Source organism: Phascolarctos cinereus, unplaced genomic scaffold (assembly GCF_003287225.1).
Source record: "Phascolarctos cinereus isolate Bilbo 61053 unplaced genomic scaffold, phaCin_HiC Scaffold_3;HRSCAF=262, whole genome shotgun sequence".
NCBI lineage: Eukaryota > Metazoa > Chordata > Mammalia > Diprotodontia > Phascolarctidae > Phascolarctos > Phascolarctos cinereus.
The window spans coordinates 235,489,074-235,512,960 of NW_027555736.1; the positions used below are offsets into that span (position 1 = coordinate 235,489,074).

Consider the following 23,887-nt stretch of genomic DNA (forward strand, 5'->3'; position numbering starts at 1 on the left):
CACATATAAAGTATTTTGCATCCTGAATTTTCCAGTGGATGGAGTGTTGGGCCTGGAGTTAGTAAGACCCAATTCAAATTCACTTACTAGCTGTATGACCCTGTGCAAGACACTTAACTCAGTCTGCTTCACTTTCCTCATCTGTAAAATGGGGGTAACAATATCACCTACCTCCCATGGTTATTGTGAAGATCAAATGAGACAATAACTGTGAAACACAGCACACAGCCTGACACATACTAAGATCTACATAAATGTTAGCTTTTTATTATTATTAGCAACACATTATCACTATTATTAGTAGGATATAGGTAGTAAGATATTTAGTTTAGTATCACTTATTTTATTAGTATCACTAGTTTAGTATCGCTTTTACTTAGTTTAGGATTAGTTTTGTTTAGAATATGCCCTCCTTAAGGGCAGAGATTGGTTCTGTCTATATCCCCAACTAATGCTCCAGAGTTGTGTGCGTGTTGTCTTTACACGTACAAGAAGGCTCTTTACCAGTGTTTCTTAAATTGAACTGAATTACATATTGATCATTTGCCCTTCACTTCCCATCTCTAAGTCTCAGTTCTTTCATCTGTAAAACGAGCAGCTTGGCATACCTGATGGTCTCTTTCCAGCTCTGAATTCTGGACTCGAAAGATAAATACTTCCTAAGGGTAGTGTCCCTAAGTGCGGGGGGTGTGGGTGTGGGGGTGGGTAGGGTTAGGTGTCCTGGGTGTAATACCACCCCACACCACAGAGGGCGATGCGATCCTCCGCCTGGCTCCAGGCTCCGCAGCCGCCTCTTCCTCTCAAGAACTTCCCAAGCCGGGGGCAGGAGAGGGGGGGGGAGGATAGAGAGAGAAGGCGTGGAGGCGGCTGGCTCTCGTTCCTGCCAGAGTATTTCCTTCCACGAGTTAATCCGGCCTTCTCTCCCGCCGGACTCTCCGGCTGTCCGCCCTTTACAGAGAAAGCGGAGGCGGCGTGTGTCCGCGCCATAGTGACGATTGTCCTCTCTCTCCCCCCGTAGAGAGGGGAAAAGATGTGGTCCTCCTAGGGGAAGGCCTGAACCTGGAAGGCGCCTCGGCTCCGCAGGTTGGACAGGTGTCGGGAGCGCGCTTCGGGACCCGTCGCCGCGCCCCGCCCCGCCCCCGGCCGCTGCTCGCGCCGTCTACTTCGGCGGGCCTGCCCATGGGTCTCCATGGCGACGGCGGGCGGGGGGGCCGCCGTGCCGCCGTCGCTGTGTTCGCCGCTGTGTCGGTCGTGTTCGTCCTCACGCTGCCCCCCTCATTGCCGGGAGGAGACTCGGGTAAAGTAAAAGTCGGGCCATCCTTCCCTGTCCACTGCTCACATCCTTCTTTGCCCCTTCTCGAGGTGGGTTGTGGGACCACACCCTCGAGGCCAGCCTCTTCCCGGCGGCGCACGTGGAGTCTCAACTCTGGGGCCGTCCGTGGAGGGGGCGGGGAGAGGAGTGTCGTTCCCCCCGCGCCCCCCCCCCCCCGCCTTTCCTTCGTGCTCCCCGCCCCCTTGTGGCTGGACTCTTTCTGCAGGGTGGATGGAGCTCCAGCTCTGAGGATTGGTTAGCTCCCTCCTCCTTGTTGCTCGTGGCCACGCCCCCTCCTAGCCCCACCCCTCCTGGTCAGCCTCTTTCTGGAGGATGTGTGGAGCTCCAGCTCTGAGGACTGGAGTCTTCCGTTTCCCCACTACCTCCCAGACTCCCCCTTCCCAGACTCCTGAACAGTGTAAGGGCTTTTATCCCGATGCCACCTGTTATCCTCCACCTCTTTCGCTTTTTTCCCCTTCCCTGCTAGGCACACAGTAAGTGCTCAATGAATGCTTGCTGACTGACTCTAGAGGCAGGGAGTGAGTTACTCTGTATTCCTAGACAAGAGCTGCCGTTCGACAAGCCCCTTCTCTACACCTTGGATTCTCGGTCCAGACACCTGCCTTTTTTGGCCTCCAATTTCAAGAACGTTTATTTCCTTTCTGCTACGAAGAGTTAATGTCTTTAGAATCAGTGCATTATCAGTCCTATTGATCATCCCGGTCAGTCGCCCTATTTTATAGATGAGGAAACGGAGACCCTGAGAGAGCTAAGTGACTTGGCCAGGGTCACACAGTTAAAGAAATTGTAGACTCAGGTTCATAGGCTCACAGATTCAGAGGCCATCTAGCCCCATCGCACTGATTTTACTGATGAAGGAATTGAGGCCTTGGGAGCTTAAGAGGCTTGCCCTAGGTTACACAAGCAATAAGCATTGCAAGTAGAACGGAAAACTAGGTCCTTCGATTCCAGGGTCAGTGTTCTTTGAAACACTGGACTCCACCAATTGCAGTGCACCATTTAAAAAACTTGAATGTATCTTTAGCTCTTTCTTTTGAGAGAATTAAGGCACAGTGCTTTTGCAGCCAGGTTAAATGAAGATTTGATGATTTGCTGTAATAGTTCTAATAAAGCTCTAATGGGGCAGTTCACAGCAAGTCTGTCTGCTTGATTATATTTGCCCATATGCAGCATCTTCGTTCATCAGACTCATGCTAGGGTGCTGCTGTCTATTTGGACAAGCTGAATAAACAGTACTACTGTTGCTTCATTTTAAGGTACAACATTATTACTTGTCTGTGAGTTGACTTCAAGCCATTTTACATGAAAAGCTGGAATAATGTAACGTTCAAAGAAGGGTGAATAGAATTGCAAAAGATAGTTTATCTTCTTTAGAAAAGAATTCCCTGGCCTACTTTGCATCCTCACAGTCCTTGCAAAAAGAATTTATAGTTTTTCTTATCTGAGCCCTCTCTGCTACCCCCTCCCTCCCCAAGAGATGTGAGATGCCATCTCTTTTAGATGAGGGAAGTGTAATAAGTCTTCCCAAAGGTAGTAAGTCTTTAGAGGACCTTATGAGTTTTCCATCCATATGATGCTATAATTTAAAGGCATTGTCAAATCATTGATCATATTGTACATAATTTTGCTAATAGTGTTTTAAGATAAGTATTTTGCTCATATACTTTGCCCTTCAGATGAGTGTCACTTTAAAACTTTTCTCATTTGAAGTTGAGATCTTACTTTCATTTTTTAAATTTGGTAATGATGAAAAAACTTATTTCTATTATATTTTAATATAGTCTTTTTATTTGGTAACCTCTCCTCTTGACTTTTGCCTGTGTGGAATGGAATATTTTATTTTTTAGTGGAATATTTATCTGCAAGTAAGTGTTATTTCAAATAAAGTTCATATCGTAAAACCAATATAAAATACTGATTTTCCTCCTTGGTGTGTCCTAAAAATTGTCTTTTGTGTGCCAGCTGGAGACATCACATTATTATGTTTCTCATCCTCCAGTTTAAAAGCTGACTTTTAAAAAGTTCCAGGACTGAAGTGGCACAGACAGGTATTTGAAGTCCTCCGACTAAATTGTTGTGGGAAAAAAAGGGCTTCACTACAGTCTGGTAGTGTGGGGAACTAATGAATTTTTATGACTTTGGTTAGTTAAGGGCAAGTGAACCTACTAAAATTTTGCATTAAAAGTATCTGCAGAGATTTTACTCCAACTTCCTATTCATTTGGGCCTGACTCCATAGGTTGGGAGAAATAGAGATTCTCTCAGGAAGAGCACATTATGCTGCTTACATATTTTATTACTATTTTCTCTCCTTGAGGTCCAACACTAAATATCTATATTTAGCCTCTTGTCAAGTATGTATTTTAATGTTTCGTATCTGAAGCAATTTATCCTTTTTCTCCACCCTAAGTTGTAATTTAAAGGTCCTTAGTAGTTGGCAATGGAAATTTCATATACCCCAGATTTCTTGCTAATTTGAAGCATCCAAGTGAAGTAAAATATAATATTGACTTTTTGGTAGGGAAGATAAAAAAGGAGAAATGAAAAAATTTTAAAAATTGTATTTTAAGTCACTTAGGAGCTGCGATGCTGTCTTACACATTCACTTTTAAGTACTGACTTTAATAGTGAGTTTTTATGGCATGTATCATCATTTTAAAATACTGATCTGTAAGATCCCTTCTCCTATAATCCAGGGGATTTAGGTGCATATATATGTATATTATGACCTATAAAATTACTCACTTCAGCAATTACAGAAATAAACAGAAGATTAACACTGTCACTTTAAAAAAATCCCTACTTCCTGGCATGGCATCTTGCACATACAGTGTTCTTAATGTAGAATCAAATGGCAGCAATGCACTAAATAAATAATCTTGACCTTGTCATGAAATGTAACATCCACAGTTGTGCTAATTGCCTAATATTCCACTTCACTTTGAATTGTGTCAACTTAGTCCATTAAGAAAATTTTAGATTTCATTATCTTTTTCCTTAAAGTTGTTATAAAGAAATTTGTGTATATAGTGTCTGATTAATCTTTAAGTTTTCTAAGTTACTTGATGAGAAAAACCAAAGGCAAGCTATTTACCCGTGAAGGCTAACTTTGTCTTAAGCTGCCGGATGCCTCAGAGGTTATGGGTATTAAATGATTACTAATTGATTTTTGGATTTTGGATTGGATCTATCATATCATTGGCACAGAGAATTCCAAGTGGGTAATCTCTCCCTCCCAGTGTAGATCAGTGCTTGCTCTGCAAATTATAATCTTAAAGAGTTGCCTGGGGCATTGAGAGGTTAAGTGACCTGCCCAGGGTCATTCCTTCCATATGTGTGAGTCAGAAGGCTTGAATCCAGATTTTCCCAACTAAGGCTGGCTGGCTTTCAACCTATTATGCCATGCTACCTCAGAGTTACTAGTTTATGATAGACAGAAGTCTAGTTACAGTTTTACCATCATTTTCTAGCAATTTCTTAGCGGCAAGAATGACAACTTTATATGCTTTTTCAGATCTTGAAATAACTAAATATGATAAGCATCCTTGGTCCTTTTGAAGCACAGAATATTGAAACTGGTGTAAATTTCCCATTGGTTTTATTTTAAAAGAAATGATCAGAAATGCTTCTTAAAGTGAATAGATTTTTAGAGTTGCATTGTCTCAATTTTTAAGGAACAAGTACTTACTTAGAAAGCAGGATTGTACCAATGATAGTCAAAATAAAATAAAAAATCTTCTGTAGTGAAGCCTTATTCTTTTATCTCGTCATGGCATGAAGATGACTCTGGATTCTTAATGATGTCTGACATAGACTGACCTGGGATCAGAGAGGTTCATCACCAAGTTGGCTTCAAGGTGATAAACTTTTTGCCAACAGCTACTCTGAAAGATCATCTATTATAAAGGGTTTATGATCTTTAGATAGAGGGAGCATTTACAGTATATTTACAGAAACACACAGATCCTTGAAATGTCAAAGTAGTCTAAAAGTCAAAAGTTAGCCAATCCCCAAGTGTCTGAATTACTTAATTGCTTAATATTCCACTTGAGTTTGAATTGTGTTAACTTGGTTTGGTGAAAACAGGATAGCCAAATGTCAAAACTTGAAGCTTACAGCAAGCATTGAATATGTTTTTCAAGTAATAAAAATTACTTAAACTGCATAATATATGCTGCTGAATATATAATTACAGGCATATTTTACTTGGTACAGTCATATACATTTAAAGAACCAATGTAGGCAGCTCTGTACTAAATTTTTGAAGACTAATGCAGTATTTGATAACAGTTTTGATGCTTTTCAGCAGCTCCTTAGATCAAAACATTTGTATATTTTCAGGTTTAAAAAATGCAAATAACTTAAGCATATTTAATAAAACTCACCTGTACTTTCATTGACCAATTAAAAAGTACCAAAGATATTTTGTGCAACAAGATCAGAGGGAGAAAATATTCTTAGAAAATTTCATGCCGTTAAATCTCTACAGATTTACAGTTTTATCCAGTCAAATTAATGCAAAACCCCAATGCAAGCATTTGGATTTTGAAAACTTTGGAGGAGTGTCATTTTCTAATAGTAATTATTGGTTTTACATTATTTTTTCACAGGGGAGCTGATCACAGCCGCATATGAGCTTGGAGTAAGTATTAGTTTTATTGTTTAATCAATGCTCTCATTAACAGTTTTAGGAATTAAGAAAGTTTAATTAAGCATGGACCAAAGTAGATTAATTTATTTTCAAACCACATTTTTTACTAACTTATAAGTACAGTATGTGACAATTTACTTTAAATTTGCAATCCAATTATACTAAATTATAAAGCAAAGGCTTTACTGTATATATAGTAGCTGTCTTATTATCAACCCAAATTTTGTATAAGCTGTGGAGAATAAAATAAATCGGGTTAACAGTTTTAATAAGTTTTATTATTTAATAAACTTTATTATGGTGCATGATCCCTTTAGGCAAGACCTTAGGACTGTTAGCATGGTGGTAATCCAATATGAGTGTGGTCTTTCAACTTTCTAAGCAATAAAATATTTGGGAATCTCCTTTTTAAAATAGCCTTTTGAGTGACCCTAATTTACCACGAACCTAATAAACAAACCATTTAAGAATTGACAATGAAATATATCACCCTTCCTAAGTAATATATTATGATATACACTCTGCCTAGCCAATTAAAGAAAATACTTGTTTATATTAGCATGAGAATATGGTTACAGGGAAGCTATTCAAAGATATGCCTGTTGGATTCTAATTTTGATAATTTAGTTGAGAAAGGAGTTGTTTTTAAGGTAATATCAGTGTAAATTGTTTTGACTCGATGAAAACTTTGTGACTGTTGCTCTTTTGTCCATAGGTTGCTCATCCTCCTGGTTACCCTTTGTTCACACTGTTGGCCAAACTGGCAATTGGTCTATTCCCATTTGGTTCCATTGCCTACCGAGTAAATCTTCTCTGTGGTTTATTTGGAGCAGCTGCAGCATCATTACTTTTTTTCACAGTTTTCAGGTAAAGTAATTGATAAGTCAAAAGAATTAATTTTGAGTAACTGGAAAGGTACTTAAAGGTAGTATTTTTTTTCCATGAGATCTGAGTTACATAAGCTCAAAATATTTTTTTCCCAAATGGTTTTTCTAACAAGTGATTTCATTTTGATAATTTCATATTAGTGTCAGATAATTCCCTTTCAAACAGCTGCCCATTTGGGTTTGTTGCCTACAAAGAAGTGATAGAGTTATTCTGTCTCATTATCACATATCTCTTTTTAGGCAGAACTAATGATGTTTGTCATTTCTGAAAATGCAGATGGTCCTGTTGACAATAAGAATTTCATCTTTTGGTAAATGGTAAACATAATTTCATTACTTACATTGTTGCTGGTAGGCAGCTGCTTTTCTGTTACCAGAAATGATTTTCAGTTAGGTTGTATTTTAGATATTATAATGTCCCATTTATTTTTTTCAAAGAATAGAAAAATTATGCTCAGTGTATGTTTAGGCATTTTTTTACTGTTTCAAAGTAAATCAGAACTTTTTAAATTTTGCCCTTATATTTGAAAGGCTATCTTATTTTAAAAATGAAGCGGTTGGTTATAAGTTTATTATTTTTTTCTTTAATTATCTCTGATATTGATGGACTCTATAATCTTACTGTCACCTGAACTTCAGAGGATTGTAGTGAAAAATAAATAAATTTTAAATTCTTCTTGAAAAAGAACAAAATAAACAATTTCTTCTTCCTAAAAACACTGCTATATTTCATGTTAAATAGCTTTTAAAAAATATTTTTGTCTCTGAATAGAGAAGCATTCTCAAAATACAAAATGTACATTTATTTGAAACTGATTATTTTTTACATTGCCATTTTTGCTAAAGTCACAATTTAGTTCTTTGGTAAAGTTTTTAGCAAGATTTTGTTGTCTCATTATTTTTTAAAAGAATAGTCTAGCTAACTCTAAAATCTAAAATCTAGGTGACCATTTTTCAGATATATAATTATAGGAATTATTTTCATGTATGGCTTGTATTAGAAGACTACAGAGAGGTCCCTGCAAATTCTTTGATTCTATGAACTTGCATCTTTTATTTTATTTTTTATATTACCCCATCCATATTCATATTTTTGTCCTTTATTTTATAGTAAATTGTTATCTGTGTTTTATATAAAACCCTTTCATTTAATCCTTACATACATTAAAGTTATTTCTAAATCTTAAAGATCAGATAAAAAAATAATTCTGTTTGGATTGATTAGTGTTAAGAATCCTTTTCCACTCTTCCCTAAGTTCGTCAGAATAATCTTTATTATAGCTGTTCCTACTGGGACTGCTATAATTAAGAATCTGTCAGTCTTTTCATGGAGAGGGAAGCTGAGTTTTCAGGATTTTAAAAAAACCTGACATAATCTCTCCTAGGTCAAAATTTAGAAATGCATATTTTTATATCTATGCATGTAAAATCACATTCTATGGAGAAAAATATATTTAAAATTTCTTTATATTTCTTTTGACAGTTAATCGATATCTTAGAAAGCTATACAAATATTGATGTAAATATTGTCCATGCCAACATTGCATATTATCTACTAACATATGAATTACTAATGCCATTCAATATGAGATCCATGACAACGGAACACCATATATAAAAGGCAGCACTTTAAAATGTCCAAGATAGACTTAGAATGTAGTTTTCTTTTGAAACAACATTCTTTTTAGAAAATGATCTGCACTGTTATATTTGACAATATGCGTCTTCACATACTATAGTATATTTTCCATGATGTATTCTTTAAAGATCATAATCTTTAATTTGACATTACCATGTACATATTAGCACTTGTTCTTGTCTTTCATTTTACAGCTATGTTTTGGAGAGCTTTATCTATACTCTCCTACAATCTTTTAAAACATTTACTTATACTGTAGTGGTACATATTTTAATATGAAAATGCTTAATTATTTTGAATACAAATAATTGACAAAGTACACATCCTTTGGGAACAACACAGTTCAGTTGACAAATCTGTTTTGTCAAACAATAGACACCCTTCAGAAGGGAGCAAGCCATCTCTATGGTAATGGGACTAACAGTACCCTATTGATTGAGTGGAAGAAGACATTATACAATGTCAGTTGGGTTGTTACAATTTCATTTGTCGTGTGACCTGAACTTAACCTTTAAAACCTTTCTTCTGTGAGCATAAACCCAACAGCAGGGCATAGTTTTTGTATAGCCATAACAGTGAAGGCTTTTTTTCAACCTGAGTATATAGTACATGTATTCCTTTAACAGATTTACACTTCTGTTAAGCATTTGTTTGAGATACATTTCACTACTTTATACATTTGCATGTCATATTGTCATTACATTTTGATGTCAAATTCACTTTTGTGTCCCTTAATTTAAAAAAAAATTATGAGAACATTACTATACATGTAGGAGTAGTGCTAACTGATGTGCAGTAAATTAATTCTTTTAACAGGTTTATGTTTTTCCCAGGTAATTGTTCACATGTCGTTCACTATATTTAACTCTTGGGGTAGATATAAAGACCTTCAGTTCCTTTTTAAACAAAAATTGCATTTTAAAAGCAAATTTCTATTTAAGTATATTGATGCAAAGAGCTCCAATTTTCAGTAAACAAGACTTTGAAAGAACAATTTTCTCTGTCTTTGATTACTATGTAATTTTTTTTGTTTTTTGTATTTCTTTGAAAACTCATGCAATGTCATTAACAATGTATTTTAGTCAATTCTTAAAAATGGGTAGCAACAACAACTTAATATTAGCGTGCTCTTATGTTGTATGTGCATCAGGAAAATAGGATCGAATATTACTGTTTTAGAAAATATTCTCAAGAAGTATCAATATTGTAATGTTTAATTATGTACATTTCTTCTGATTGCCAGTGTGTTACTCATGTATAGGAATATATTTGAGAATATTGTGAGCATTCGTAAGATCATAAGTCTAGAGTTAGAAGGAATCTCAGAGGTTGTGTAGTTCAATACTCTCATTTTACCAAAAAAGGAAACTGAGGCCCAGTGAGGTTAGGTAATTTGCTCAAGGTCACACAGGTAGTAAGTCTCAGAAACAGGATAGTAGACTTCATTAGTATGAAGTCACATACTCATTCGAGGTAATGCCTATTTCAATATAGTACTGCAAAAAATCTTTATGATTTTATCATATCTTCAAGGTTAAAGTAACGATCGTGTTCAATGACTGAAATTTGGTGGAATGATTCTTGAAGTATGTGCTTTGAAATTCACAAAGCCTACTAATTTAAAGGAAAAAGTTCTTGTAATAATGCAAGCTAATGTGGACCTGATGAAAAACTACTATTGGTTATTTGAATTTTAAAATTATTTTCCTAGAAGTTATGGATTAGAGAACTTGAATGAAAAGTTTGGGTAACCATGAATAATGAAAGATTTGTGAGTATCCACATACAGCAATGATTACCTTTCTGTTTTAGGGAAAATAGTTGGGCACACTTGCAGTCACTGTCAGTTAAATCTCCGCACATCATTAAATTTCATGTGCATTACTGCACTACTCTGGTGTAAGAGTGAGGCAGGTGACTATCAATGTGTATGTGAGAAAACATCGTTCTTTACGTTGGGCTGAAATCGCTTTTGTCCTGGAGTCCGTCAGGTTTTTGTTAGGACTTTTTGCTTGTTTTTGTGTGTTGTTAGTAAATACAAGATAGAGGAATGAGAAATGCATTGTCACGGGGCATCGCGATGGATAGAGACGACATCTCTTTTGAAACGTGAAAGCTGAGTTTAACTATTTAAAATAAGTTATGTTAAAGAGGATTCATTCACCACATTTATTGAGCACCTACAGTGAAACTAAAAATGAGGTTCACTTTTCAATAGAAAAGCACGTGCAAATTTTAAAGAACGTTAAGAGATTTAATCATACTCATCATTACATTGTTAACCTGTAGGTATGATTGTAAGACAAGACATTATATGAGAGCAGATGGTTTAAAATGGTGAAACGTAAAAGATAAATCATAAATGGTATGCACTTGCTGCATACTAATTAGAACAAAGGTATGAGGATTAAGCTTAGTGCAAGATATGTCGTACCTGTGTGCTGTAACTGTACTGGAACTGATAATATGCTCAGCTTAAGATTGTTTACATCTGGCAGATTGTTCTGTCTCAATGTTATTATTTATGGAAATCAGAGAAATTATTTTAAACATTTCATTGCTGTCAAATGATAATTTGATGAAACTTTTGTAAATTGATGCAAACTATTATCATTATAGCTTTGACCATGATTCCATTCAATAATGAATAGAAAATGTAAATTCCATACCTTAAAGAATGTAGAATCTCCTGATTAAGGAATATTAGGCTTTTCCATTTCAAATATTATTTTAGATTATTGCCATAGAGAATAATGTAGAGGTTTTCCTTATTTCAGAAGTAGCTATGCATAAGTAACAAATAGTTACTAAGTTTTAGTAGTTGAAGAATGGAAAGTACTGAAGCATTAATTTCCTTTTAGAAGAATATCTGCTGTGATCCCTAGCTAATTGATCATATATTTTTCTCATACTTGTAATAACATTGCATTGAATCAAACTGTTTAAGTATGTTAAAAGCTTGGTTCATTTGCATTTTTTTATAAAGCAGACATATTAGGCTCAAGTAGCAGTGCTTCATTGTTGAAGGAAAAAAGCAGGGCAAAAACTCTTTTTTTTTTTAAGACTGTGGAGTCTATTCTGACAGCTAGTCAGAGTTAGAATTAGTTCAAGGAAATGTTAATAATGCACTGCCTAGCCTAATCCCTTTGATATCACCAGGTATCCTCCTGTTCATGGGTTAATTGCTTTAAAAGCGAAGGCAGTATTCTGAGCGGTGGGCCGCTTCACCTTTTCACAGCTGTTACCATTGAGTGACAACTAAATCCCATGTGTAAGATGAGGAAGAGCTCAATCTCCAATTGGGAGAAAATTTATGTAAACCGCAATCCCTTCAGAATGTTCGGAAGTCATAGACTTTCTTGATTTACTCTGCTTTTCCCAGAAAGCTCTATTGTTCACTTTCCTAAGTCCCATCAACCCTTTGTAGCAGAATATCACAGCAGCAGCAGATAGCTTGAAATATATAAATGCTATCATAGCTCTGATTAATAGCAGTGCTTATGAGTCAAGTCTGATAACAGTGCAGCTCTCCACTCAATTTCAGATACTGCTAATGGAATCTGTCTTCTTCAATTGTAATATGAGAAGGCCTAATTTGCTATGGAGCTTGGAGCTGTCACCAGTAGGGGATTGTGGGGTCAGATGGGAGCTGCCAGGTTTTTGCCCTGCAGCTTGTATCTCTCACTTTGAATAGAGCAGCCCCCTGCCTGCCAGTTAGCTGATAGGCCGCTATGGGGTTTATGCCACTATATACAATAGGAAAGGACTACATAGGCTGACTTTATAATTGTGAAGTGAGCTCATATTTCCACAGCTACTGTGCTGCATAATTTCTAATAAGTGGTTTTAACAAATGTCAGATTATGAAAAGTTTCCTCAATTACAAAAACTTATAAAACACTTAAATTGCTAAATCTGTTTCCTGCCGAGATTTTGCTGCTGGAACTAGTCATCACTTATTATGGTTGCAAAATTAAATGCACATATTTCCTTAAAATTATAAATAAAATAGTAAGTTGGAATTAATATAACTTTTCTGCTCTTTAATGACAGAGAGTGAAACTATTTTAAGGAATTGAAGTAAATATGCTGATTATAACTTGAGTAATAAAGGTATTTAACATTAAAATATATATAATTCAAAATCCATATTAATCCAAATGAAGTTACTTAATATTGCTAATGAAAAACACTTAACATCTTTCATTTGTTTTATTTTAATTTATCATTTTTAGTTTTTGTTGAAATTATCTTGGTGTATTAAATTTGTTTAAAATAACACATTTTGAAATTTTGGAACATATCCTTAAATTTTAGCTTGCACGTTACAAGGCTTTAGCTGTGATGATATGCGTTATTCTGTGCCTGTGGGAATAATATGTTGGTGTATACTTTTATCCAATTTTAGTGGTTGTTGTTGAATGCCAAATACACTCTAGACTGAAATATACTCTAGACTGAAAAATTGAACAGCATTTTTTAGTCTTGGAATGTGTGTGTGTGTGTGTTTACACATACATATCTGCATTTATATGTATGTGTATATATACATATATGTGTTGACATGTATATATATATGTGTATGTGTATATATATATATATTTACATTTCTAAAATGTGGGCCCAATCATGAAGAATATTAAAAAAATCATGTGAAATTTGAGGCATTGCTTTGGATTAAATTTCCATGACTGCTTTTGGGTTTTGGTCGTTGTTTCCTGCTATGCCTCATGATTGGCATAAAATAAGTACTTATAAAATTAAACTTTTTTTCCCTCAAATGACATCTTTCAGGAAGAATATAGCAGGAGAAAACTATTTTTAGTTTTTGTCAAACTTGAATACAATCAGTTCTGTTTCCAAAATAGCTCTGGCATCTCTTCACTGTTTCCACGCACATGGCCACCAGCCTACTTCAGACTCTTATGATCTCTCGCCTGGACTCTTGCAGTAACTTCCTAATTGGTTTCCCTACCTTAAGTTTCTAAAATTTCTAATCTATGCTCTTTTACACAATCACCAAACTAATATTCCTAAAGCACAAATCTGCTTAGGTCACTTGTACTCCAGGGCTCCCTATTTTTGTTGTTGTTTAGTCATTTTTCAGTCCCATGTGAGTGTTTATGACCCCTTTTTGGGTTTTCTCTGCAAAGATATTGGAGTGGTTTTGCCATTTCTTTCTCCAGTTAATTTTACAGATTAGGAAACTGAGGCAGACAGGAGTCAGTGACTTGCTCAGGGTCACTCAGCTAGTATCTGAGGCCAAATTTGAACTCATAAAGATGAGTCTTCCTGACTCAAGCCCAGTCTTCTATCCATTGTGCCACCTACCTGCCAAGTTCCCTCTTACAGATAATATACAAACTCTTCAATTTGGCATTTAAAGCCTTTGCTTTCTAGCTCCAGCTTACTTTTCCATGCTAATTAAATGTTACTTCCCTGGACAAATTCTGCAGCCCAGTCAAATTGACCTTTTAGCTGACCCTCAAACAGTGTTTCATCTCCTGTCCCCTTGTCCTCATACAGTTTGTGTGTGCTATGACTACAATGCATCTCATCCTCTCCTCGGCATTGTGGAATCTTGTTTCCATCAAAGCTCAAATCAGTTGCCACCTCAACTAAACTGTTGCTTCCAACATGAAGCCTTTCCTGATCACCCAGCTGCTAATGCCTCTCTGCACTGAAATTACATTATATTTATTTTATATATACTTACTTGTTAACATGTTCTTTGTATGATAGATTGTAAACTCTTTGAGGGCAAGAACTTTTATTTTTGTCTTTAAATTCCCAGTACATAGCATAGAGACTGGCATATAGTAGGTTCTTAATAAGTGCTTGTAGAACAACTGATTAAATAGCTATATGTTCATATTTAACCTTTAGCCATACTGGACATTGTGTGATTAAATAATATGCTTATGGAAGTTCTCATTGGTTGCATTTCTCTGATTTTTTTTTCTTTTTTACTTTTTATCTGATATTTAAAATAAAGAATAAAAAGTTACCTTTTTTTGCTTTTAGTACTAGTAGTTAGATAACTGGAGAGTTTTGAGTGGGGGCAGGGGAGAAAAACCTCTTTTTTGTTTAACTCTGGAGTTCCAAGCTATTAACCAAAGTTTCTTTGGCAGGTAGATGTAACTATGATAGGATTTGATTTCAAGAGATAGTAGGGAGTCATTTGATAGACTTGTTGAATGAATGGATCAATCTCTACATCAGAGACTATTTGGTATACCTGTAGTTTTAGGAGTGCTGCATTCATTGCTTATTTAAAACTTTTTTATAACTTAGATTTAGCTTTTAGACTCTATGTTTGTATATACATGTGTATTTCAAAACTTTGAGAAACATTTACATACGCATGTATGTACATATAATACATATACATATGTATCGTTTCTTTTTATATAACTGGCTTGTAATATTTTAGAGACAACAAGCCTTAAGACAGCTAGAAGTAGAATTAATTTTTGCCTTATCTCATAAAAAGATAATGATTTGTATGAACCAAATATGAACATGACAAAAAAGAAAGATATTTTTGATGCAGGATAATTCTGTGCTATAAATGGCTCCCAAAATTGAATGAAAAAAAATTGTTTCCACAATTCAGCTATTAAGGAGATAGCTTGAAATTAGGTAGCGATTATGTGTATGAGCTGGAAGGGTCCTGGATAGTATTGTTTTGTGAACAAGACCCAGAAATATAAGACCCATGATAGGATTACCAATTGATTGTTAATCATGTCCTGGTTTAGAACGTGATTTAGAAAGTTGCTTTCATCGTGTGTTCTCATGGTATGAGTACCAATTTATGCCAGAGTGCCCCTCTTTCCTCTCCTCATCTCACATCTCTTGGACATCACCCTTGCTTTCTCTATACTTGTCAAGGTCAGTCCTTGATTCCAGTCCCCCTTGTCTGTTCCAGCAGATTGGCCACCTCTACCAACAGCCGTCATCCATCATCTCTTCTATCTCTCCCATCCCCCTTTTTTTGTCTCTTAGTCTCCACCATCTTTAATCTCTTCACATCTCCTGGTTTCTTCCCTGCTACCTGCAAACTTGCCTAAATCTTCCCCATTTTTAAGAGATCTTACTGTAGCTAACAGCTGTTGTCTCTTTTTACCTTTTTGGCTAAATTTGAGTAAGCCATTTACAATTAATACTTCATATCTTCTCTCATTTTTTTAAACCCTCTGCAATTTGGCTTCTTCATTATTCAACTGAAACTATCTCCAAAGTTACTACTGATCTCTCTCAATTGGTAGATTTAATGGGCCTTTTTCAGTCATCATCCTTTTTGAGCTCTTTTGACCTCTTTGCAACATTTGGCACTGTTGAACATGTCCTCCTGATACATACTTTTTTCTTTCTGGGGTTTCATGACTGCCCTTTCTTGATTCTGTTCCTACTTGTCTGACTACTCAGTCTCTTTTGCTGAATTTTCATGTCCATAGCTAGTGTTCCCCAGGGCTCTGTCTTGGGTTCTCTTCACTTTATTCTCTGTACTTTGTTTTTTGATCTCATCAACTTTCCTGGAGTGCAATGATCATATAAAAACATATGATTACCAGATCAGTTTATCCAACTCTGTTCTTTCCTGAGCTCTCCAATCCCATATTGCCAATTGCCATATTTCCAACTGGTGTCCCATAAGCATCTCAGACTCAGAATGTTCAAAACCAGTCATTATCTTCTTCCCCCCCCCAACCCACTTCTCTTTTTAACTTCACTATTACTTTTAAGGGCACCACTTAGTTACTTAGATTCACAACATTGGTATCATCCTTGACTCCTTTATTCTCACTTACCTCACAGGTTCATTCAGTTGCCAAATCTTGTAATTGCTTTGGTATAAACTCCCGTGTTTGGCGTTTAAAGCTTCACGAGTTGGCCCCTATCTTTCTAGTCTTTTAACATATTATTCCTCTGTTCACACTCTGTGATCCGAATTCCATCTCCGTACCTTTTCACTGGCTGTCCCCTATACCTGGAATGAATTCTTCGTCTCTGCCTCTTAGATTCCCTAGCTTCCTTTAAGACTCAGTTTAAGCACTGCTTCTTCCAGGAGACCTTTCCAGATCCTTATAGCTGTTAGTGCCTTCTCCTCTAAGGCTACCTTCTTTTTATTCTGTATTTATCTTGTGGATACTGAGTTATCTGTGTTGTGTCACCCACTAGAATGTAAGTTCTCTGAGAACAGGGACCATATTTGATTTTTCTTTGAATCCCTAGCACTTAGTGCAGTTGTTCAGTCATTCAGTTGTGTCCAACTCTTCATGACCCCATATGGGGTTTTCTTGGCAAAGATATTAGAATAGTTTGCCATTTTCTTCTCCAGTGGATTAAGCAGAGAGAGGTTAAGTGATCTGCCCAGGGTCACACAGCTAGTCTGAGTCTGGATTTGAACTCCAGTCTTCCTGTCTCCAGGCCCAGCACTCTATCCCCTGAGCCACAGTGAGTACTAGTAATGCTTGTCAATTGACTAGTTAGAAGGTGATGTACTGTTAACTACACAAGTAGATTCTATTCACTTCATGTAGCAATGCTGTTTGGAGGGCAGCCACATCTTTTCTGTGGCACAGCAATGAATAGAAATAATTTAATGAGTTTTATGGGGAATGTCAAATATGTATTTAGAAAGACCTAGCAGATTTCTATTACTTTGCCTTCTGATTGACGTCCTAACATGTGACTATAAGCAAAAAGAAAATACCTTGTAGTAGAAAGAAAAAGTCACATTATCAGTAGCAAGCATTTGTTACTGGCATAAATTGTAATGCCCTGATTTATCCAGTGGTAATATATGAACATTATTTATTGGTAAACACAAACAAACAAATCATTGTCACAATCAGTACTTTTTTTGAGAAATTTCATTCAAGGCCCTAAAGATTAAAGAATCAGTCTCTCAGTCCTAAAAAAAAGCTAGTTCTTCTCAAGCTTTTCTTATCAAAGTAAGGATTTTCTGCTTTGTGGATAATCTTGGGAGAATTTTTAATACCACAAAGCTACCTTTATAATACTTAGCATACTCCTGAAAATTTCCTTCACTGTCCAATCAATGTATGTTCAGGAATTATGAATTTATGCAATTTTATGTTCAAGTAAATCATAATTGTAAGATGAATAATTTACAAATATCTAATGTAATGAATTTTAAAGCCTGCTTTAAAAAAGATTTGATATACTGGATGGTCCTTACCACTACTTTTCTCCGTTAGTGTGAATTACAGAGGATTGACTGATTATACTGCTCTGTGGCATAATACTTTTCCACATGTTTTTGTCTCTGCAGTTGACATTTCAATATCTTTAATTAGTATAGTCTTTCCATTATTTAAAATAATAACAGTAAAATAATGGAAGTTCATTATTAGAAAAATGGCCACAAATAACTTTAGTCTACTAAAAATATGAAATTCAGATAAAAATAATTTGATCCTGTTATATCAAGCAGATAATTAATATTAAAAATAGAAATATGTGGGATATAGACCTAGTAGCAGTATTGCTGAGTTAAAAGTTATGCAGAGTTTGATAGCCAAGTTGTTTTCCAGAAGTAATTGGACTAGTTTGCAACTCTGCCAACAGTACATTAGTATCCCAGTTTTTCCACATCCTGTCCAGCATTTGTTATTTTTCTTTTCTGTTATGTTAGGCAGTCTGATGGGTGGGACGTTTTAATTTGAGTTGTTTTAATTTGCGTTTCTCTAATCAGTGGTGCTTTAGTGCATTTTTTCATATGACTACAGATGGCTTTGATTTCGTCTTCTGAAAACTGCCTGTTCAAATCCTTTGACCATTTATCACCTGGGAAATGGCTCTTTTTTTTTTTTATTATCAGTTTGGCTCAGTTCCCTATATATTTGAGAAATGAGGCCTTTACCAGAGAAACTTGTTGCAAATTTTTTCCCCCCAGTTTCCTAATTTTGGCTGCATTTGTTTTGTTTGTGCAAAAGTTTTTTTTTTTACATGTAATCAAAATTATCTATTTTATTTCCTGTAATCTATTGTTTGGTCATAAACTCTTCTCTTATCCATAGATCTGATAGGTACTTTTCCCATGCTCCCCAAATTTACTTATGATGTCAACCTTCCTGTCTAAATCATTTATCTATTTTGACCTTATCTTAGTATATAGTGAGAGATGTTGCTCTGGAAATGCCTACTCTGCCAAACTGCTTTCCAGTTTTCTCAGCAGGTTTTGTCAGATGTTGAGTTCTTATCCCCAAAACTTGGATCTTTTAGTTTATCAAACACTAGATTACTGTGGTCATTTGCTATTGTGTATTGTGTACCTAATCTATTCCAATGATCGACCTATTTGTTAGCCAGTACCAGGTTGTTTTGATGATTACTACTTCGTAATATAGTTTAAAATCTGAAACTGGTAGGCTGCCTTCCTTCACATTTTTAAAAAATTAATTCTCTTGATATTCTTGATCTTTTGTTCTTCCAAATGAATTTTGTTACTATTTTTACCCAGGTCTATAAAATAATTCTTTGGTAGTTTGATTGGTATGGCACTGAATAAGTAAATTAACTTGAGCAGAATTGTAATTTTTATTATATTGACTCAGCCTACCCTTGAGCAATTGATATTTCTAGATTATCATCATCATTATTATTATTATTTATATCTATCTTTATTTGTGTGAAAAGCGTTTTGTAATTATGTTTATATGATCTCTGAGTTTGTCTTGGCAGGTGAACTCCCAAGTATTATAATGTCTGCAGTTATTTTAAGTGGAATTTCTCTTTCTGTCTCTTCCTGCTGGTTTTGTTGATAGTATATGGAAATGTTGATGATTTATTTGGGTTTATTTCATATCCTGCAACTTTGCTGAAGTTGTTAATGGGCTCAGCTAGTTTTTTAGTTGATTCTCTAGGGTTCTCTAAATATACCATCAAAATATCTGCAAATAGTGATAGTTCTGTTTTCTCATTGCCTATTTTTATTTCTTCAATTTCTTTTTCTTGTTTTATTGCTATAGGTAGCATTTTTAATATAATATTGAGTAATAATAGTGATAATGGACATCCTTGCTTCACTTCTGACCTTACTGTGAAGACTTCTAGCATTTTCCATTATAGATAATGCTTGTTGCTGGTTTTAGATAGGTATTCCTTTTTAGAAAAGCACCTGTTTTCTAGTGTTTTTAATAGGAATGGGTGTTGTGTTTTGTTGAACACTTTTCCTGCATCTTTTGATATAATCTTTTCTTTTTGTTTTTGTTATTGTTATGGTCAGTTAAGCTCAGAATTTTCCTGGTACTGAACCAGCCCTGTATTCCTGTGATAAATCCCAACTGGTCATAGTGTATGGTGTTTGGGATATATTGCTGTAATTTCCTTGCTAGTATTTTATTTGAAATTTTTGCATCTATATTCATTAAGGAAATTGGCCTGTAGTTTTCTTTCTCTGCTTTAACTCTCCCTGGTTTAGGTATCAAAACAATATTTGTGTCAGAAAGGGAATTTATGTATTTTTAAAAATAACTAATTGGTCCTTAAATGTTTAATAGAATTCAATTGTAATCTGTCTAGTTCTGGGATTTTTTGGTAGGGACATCATTGATGGCTTGTTCAATTCCTCCCCCTAAGATAGGGTTATTTAAGTATTCTATTTCCTCTTCTTTTAATCTGGGCAGTTTGTGTTTTTGTAAGTATTAATCCATTTCACTTGCATTATCAGTTTTACTGGCATATGAATGGGCAAAATAATGCCTAATAATTGCTTTAATTCCATCTTCATCGGTGGTGCAGTTTCCCATTTTGTTTTTGATATTGGTAATTTGGTTTTCTTCCTTTTTTAAATCAAATTAACCAGTGGTTAATTATTTTATTGGGTTTTTCATAAAACTAACTCCTAGTTTATTCCTTCAATGGTATTTTACTTTCAATTTTATGAATCTCTCCTTTGTTTTTTTAGAATTTCTATTTTGGTGTTTAATTGGGGATTTTTAATTTGTTTTTTGTTTTTTTTTTTTAGTGGCATGCCCAATTCAGCGATCTCTTCTTTCTGCCTTTTATTGATGTGTGCATTTAGAGACAAAAATTTCCTCTAAGTACTGCTTTGGCTGCATCCCACAGATTTCGGAATGTTGTCTCATTGTTGTCATTCTCTTTTATTAAATTATTGTTTCTATGATTTGTTCTTTGACCCACTCAATCTTTAGGATTAAATTTTTTAGTTTCCAATTAGCTTTTAAGATGTGTTTCCATGACCCTATATTAAACATCATTTTTATTGGATTATAGTCTGAAAAGCATGCATTTAATATTTATGCTTTTCTATGTTTGATTGTGAGATTTTTAGCATCAACTTTTAAATAACACTTTTCATTATTTCCCCCAATTTCTAGTACCCTTCTTCCCAAATTGCCTTGTAGTGTACTGCTTTTTATTCATTAGCTATTTAAATTCTATATTCTTCTACATATTTATCCTCACTATGCAAATATTGTATATATAGACACATATATGCACATGTACATATACACTTGTCTTTCCTGTTAGAATTTAAGTCCCTTGTGAATAGAGATTCTTTCATTCATTGTATTTGTATACTTAGTGCCTACCCTGGTGCCTGGGACATAGCAGAACTTTAATAAATGTTTGGTTAATTGATTTCCCACCCTCCCCTTTTGTTTGAACCTTTGCTTGTGAAAAGGAAAAACAAAAACTCCAAATACCCAATATGGAAACCTTGCCTGTGTGTGTGTGTGTGTGTGTGTGTGTGTGTGTACACACACACACACACACACACACACACACACATATATATTACATTTAACCTAGTAGTGTTTAATTATCTTGACACCAGGAAGTTATTTGTTTTTTTTTTAATTACACAGTTCAGTTTTCTTTTAGTAATCTTTTTGTTTACATTATGTATTTTGTTTTCTTGGTTCTACTCACTTTTTTTAAAAAATAAATTTTTATTTATATTTTCTCTTTCTTATATCACTTTAGAATCCCATGTATTATTCCCCTTTTCCCTCCCAGAGATCCACCTTGTATGACAAATAAGTATGTTTTGGACAGGAAAAGGGAAAAAAAAGTCAGCATAACTGATTAGCACATTGAAGAATTTCAAAAACGTGTGCAACATGTAATACCTATGAACCTTCACAACAGTGTGTGTTGGAAGTGTCTTGTCATATCTCTTCATTTGAGTCCCACTTGATCTTTATAATCCATTTACTTTGGTTTTTTTGGTGTGTGGTTGTTCTATTTACATTGTTATAATTACTGTGTATTTTGTTTTCTTGTCTCTGTCCACTCTGTGTCGATCCATATAGATCTTTCCACACTTCTGTGTATTCATCACACACATCATTTCTTACATCACAGTAGTATTCCTTTACATTCATGTACCACAGTTTGTTTAGCTATTCTCCAATTTATGGGCTTCTACTTTGTTTCCAAAACTTAGCTATCATGAAAAAGTGCTACTGTAAATATTCTGAAGTATATGAGGACTTTTCTCTTATCAGTGGTTTCTTTGGGGTATAAGCTCAGTAATGGAGTCTCTTATGCAAAGACTATGAACGTTTTAGTCACTTTATTTGTCTAATTCCAAATTGCTTTCCAAGCCATTTCATAGCTTCACCAACAATGTATTAGTGTGCCTATATTTCTGGAAACCCTTTAACAATGACTTTTGCCATTTCTGCCAATTTTCAGGGAGTGAGGTGATACCTCAGTCTGGTTTTGATTTGCATTTCGTTTATTAGTAGTAATTTGGAGCATTTTTAATATGGTTGTGAATACCTTGCAGTTCTTTTGAGAACTATTCATAGCCTTTCACCATTTGTTTATTGGAGAATAGCTATTAGTCATATATATATGTTTATATATACACACACACATATACATACATATGTATGTATGTATATATGTATATCTTTATTATTTAGATACCAGACCTGTATCAGAGAACTTTGATACAATTTTTTCCCTCATTTGACCTCTTCTCATCTTAGATGCATTAATGTTGTCTTTGCAAAAGTTTTTCAGTTTCAAGTTCTCTCTCCTTTTCTGAACACGGTACCATGTTCCTTCAGTTATTTTAATATTTTTTAAACGGTTCTATTCCTACTGGCTCTCTTCCCCTCATCCCAATCCCCTTTTCCCATTTGATATTCCCCCTTCCTGTTCTCTCCTAGTCTTGTTCCTTGGTTTTAAAATTTTATTTTCATTTTCCATGAAGGATTTCTCTCATTCTCTTCATTATCCATCTTTTCTTTCTGTTTGCTGTAGACCTTTATACTCTGATTTATGACCTCTATAATTATCTGGTCTCTGTCTTTTCCCTGTATTCTTCATGTAATCTAGGCTTTCTTCTCTAGGCATTTTTTGCCACTGCCCTTTAAGGCTTGCCCCATGGATTTTCCTTTTCCATTGTATCTGACTTCTATAACAATGCCAGTTATTGTAGGTGTCAGAGAGAATATTGCTCCGTGGTAGGGCCCCTCACCCCTAACCATGTCCTTAATTATGCAGCCCATCACTGATATATACCTTCTCTTGTTGGCCTTTTCCTACATTTTCCTGGAAATTTCCCTGTATCTATGTTCTCCCACCCTTCTAGGTACCAGTTTCCTACAAGTGGTCCAGCTCTGCCCCCTCTGAGGACAAATAGACTTTTCAAGCATCAAATCCATCAGGTCTCCTTTCTCTGACCATCTCTCTTCATCCATTGGAATATTCATCAGTAAAACCCCCTCCTACCTCCAAAGAAAGGTCTTTTTCCTTCCTTATACCTTTTCAGACTTCCCTCTCTCTCTCCTCCATTCCCTTATAGGCTCTTATCTTTCAGAGATCACCTTCCCCTCATTACTAGCCCTTGATTTGACTTCAGTGCATTATTCATTTCTATATTCCTGTTTCCCGTCCCACCCTTCCATGTTGTAATGTGGTTCCACAAAAAAATAAAAATAAAAAAGCATTGATTCAACTGTAGGCAGGCTGTTACCAGGTTCTGTCCATAAACCCCCGTTTGACTCTCCATTGTTACCTCTACCAGATTTCCTCCTTCACTCTTGTCTCATTGTGTACATTTAGAAACAAATCTCTTACTGGTCTCTCTGTTGTCACTCTGTTGCTAATAACTATACTTGCCTGCTGCATTTATTCACTCTTCTTGCGTTTCTGTTCTTTGCGATGTTTGAGAGATAAATAACCTCTTCATTTCTGTTTCAAATTCTCCTGTATTACTGATGTCCATCTTTGCCTTGGATGATTAAGCTCAGATTTGCAGGACAGGTAAGGTAACCCTGAGCTGCATCCTGAGTTCCACTGTTCTTTGGAAAACATATTATTCTATTTCCCCCTCCTTTTTCTGATGGGTACAGAGTAATCTTCTGT

At 35.3% G+C, this 23,887-nt stretch overlaps 1 protein-coding gene across 1 annotated transcript in view; it reads left to right on the top strand.

The window, feature by feature from the left end:
* Positions 1–1,179: 1,179 nt before the first annotated feature.
* Positions 1,180–23,887, top strand: part of TMEM260 (transmembrane protein 260) — an 89,263-nt gene continuing 66,555 nt past the window's right edge. Inside the window, exons 1-3 of the mRNA XM_020986452.2 lie at positions 1,180–1,297; positions 5,943–5,974; positions 6,699–6,850. Of these exons, the coding sequence (XP_020842111.1) occupies positions 1,180–1,297; positions 5,943–5,974; positions 6,699–6,850 (302 nt within the window). The remainder of the gene's footprint in view (positions 1,298–5,942; positions 5,975–6,698; positions 6,851–23,887) is intronic.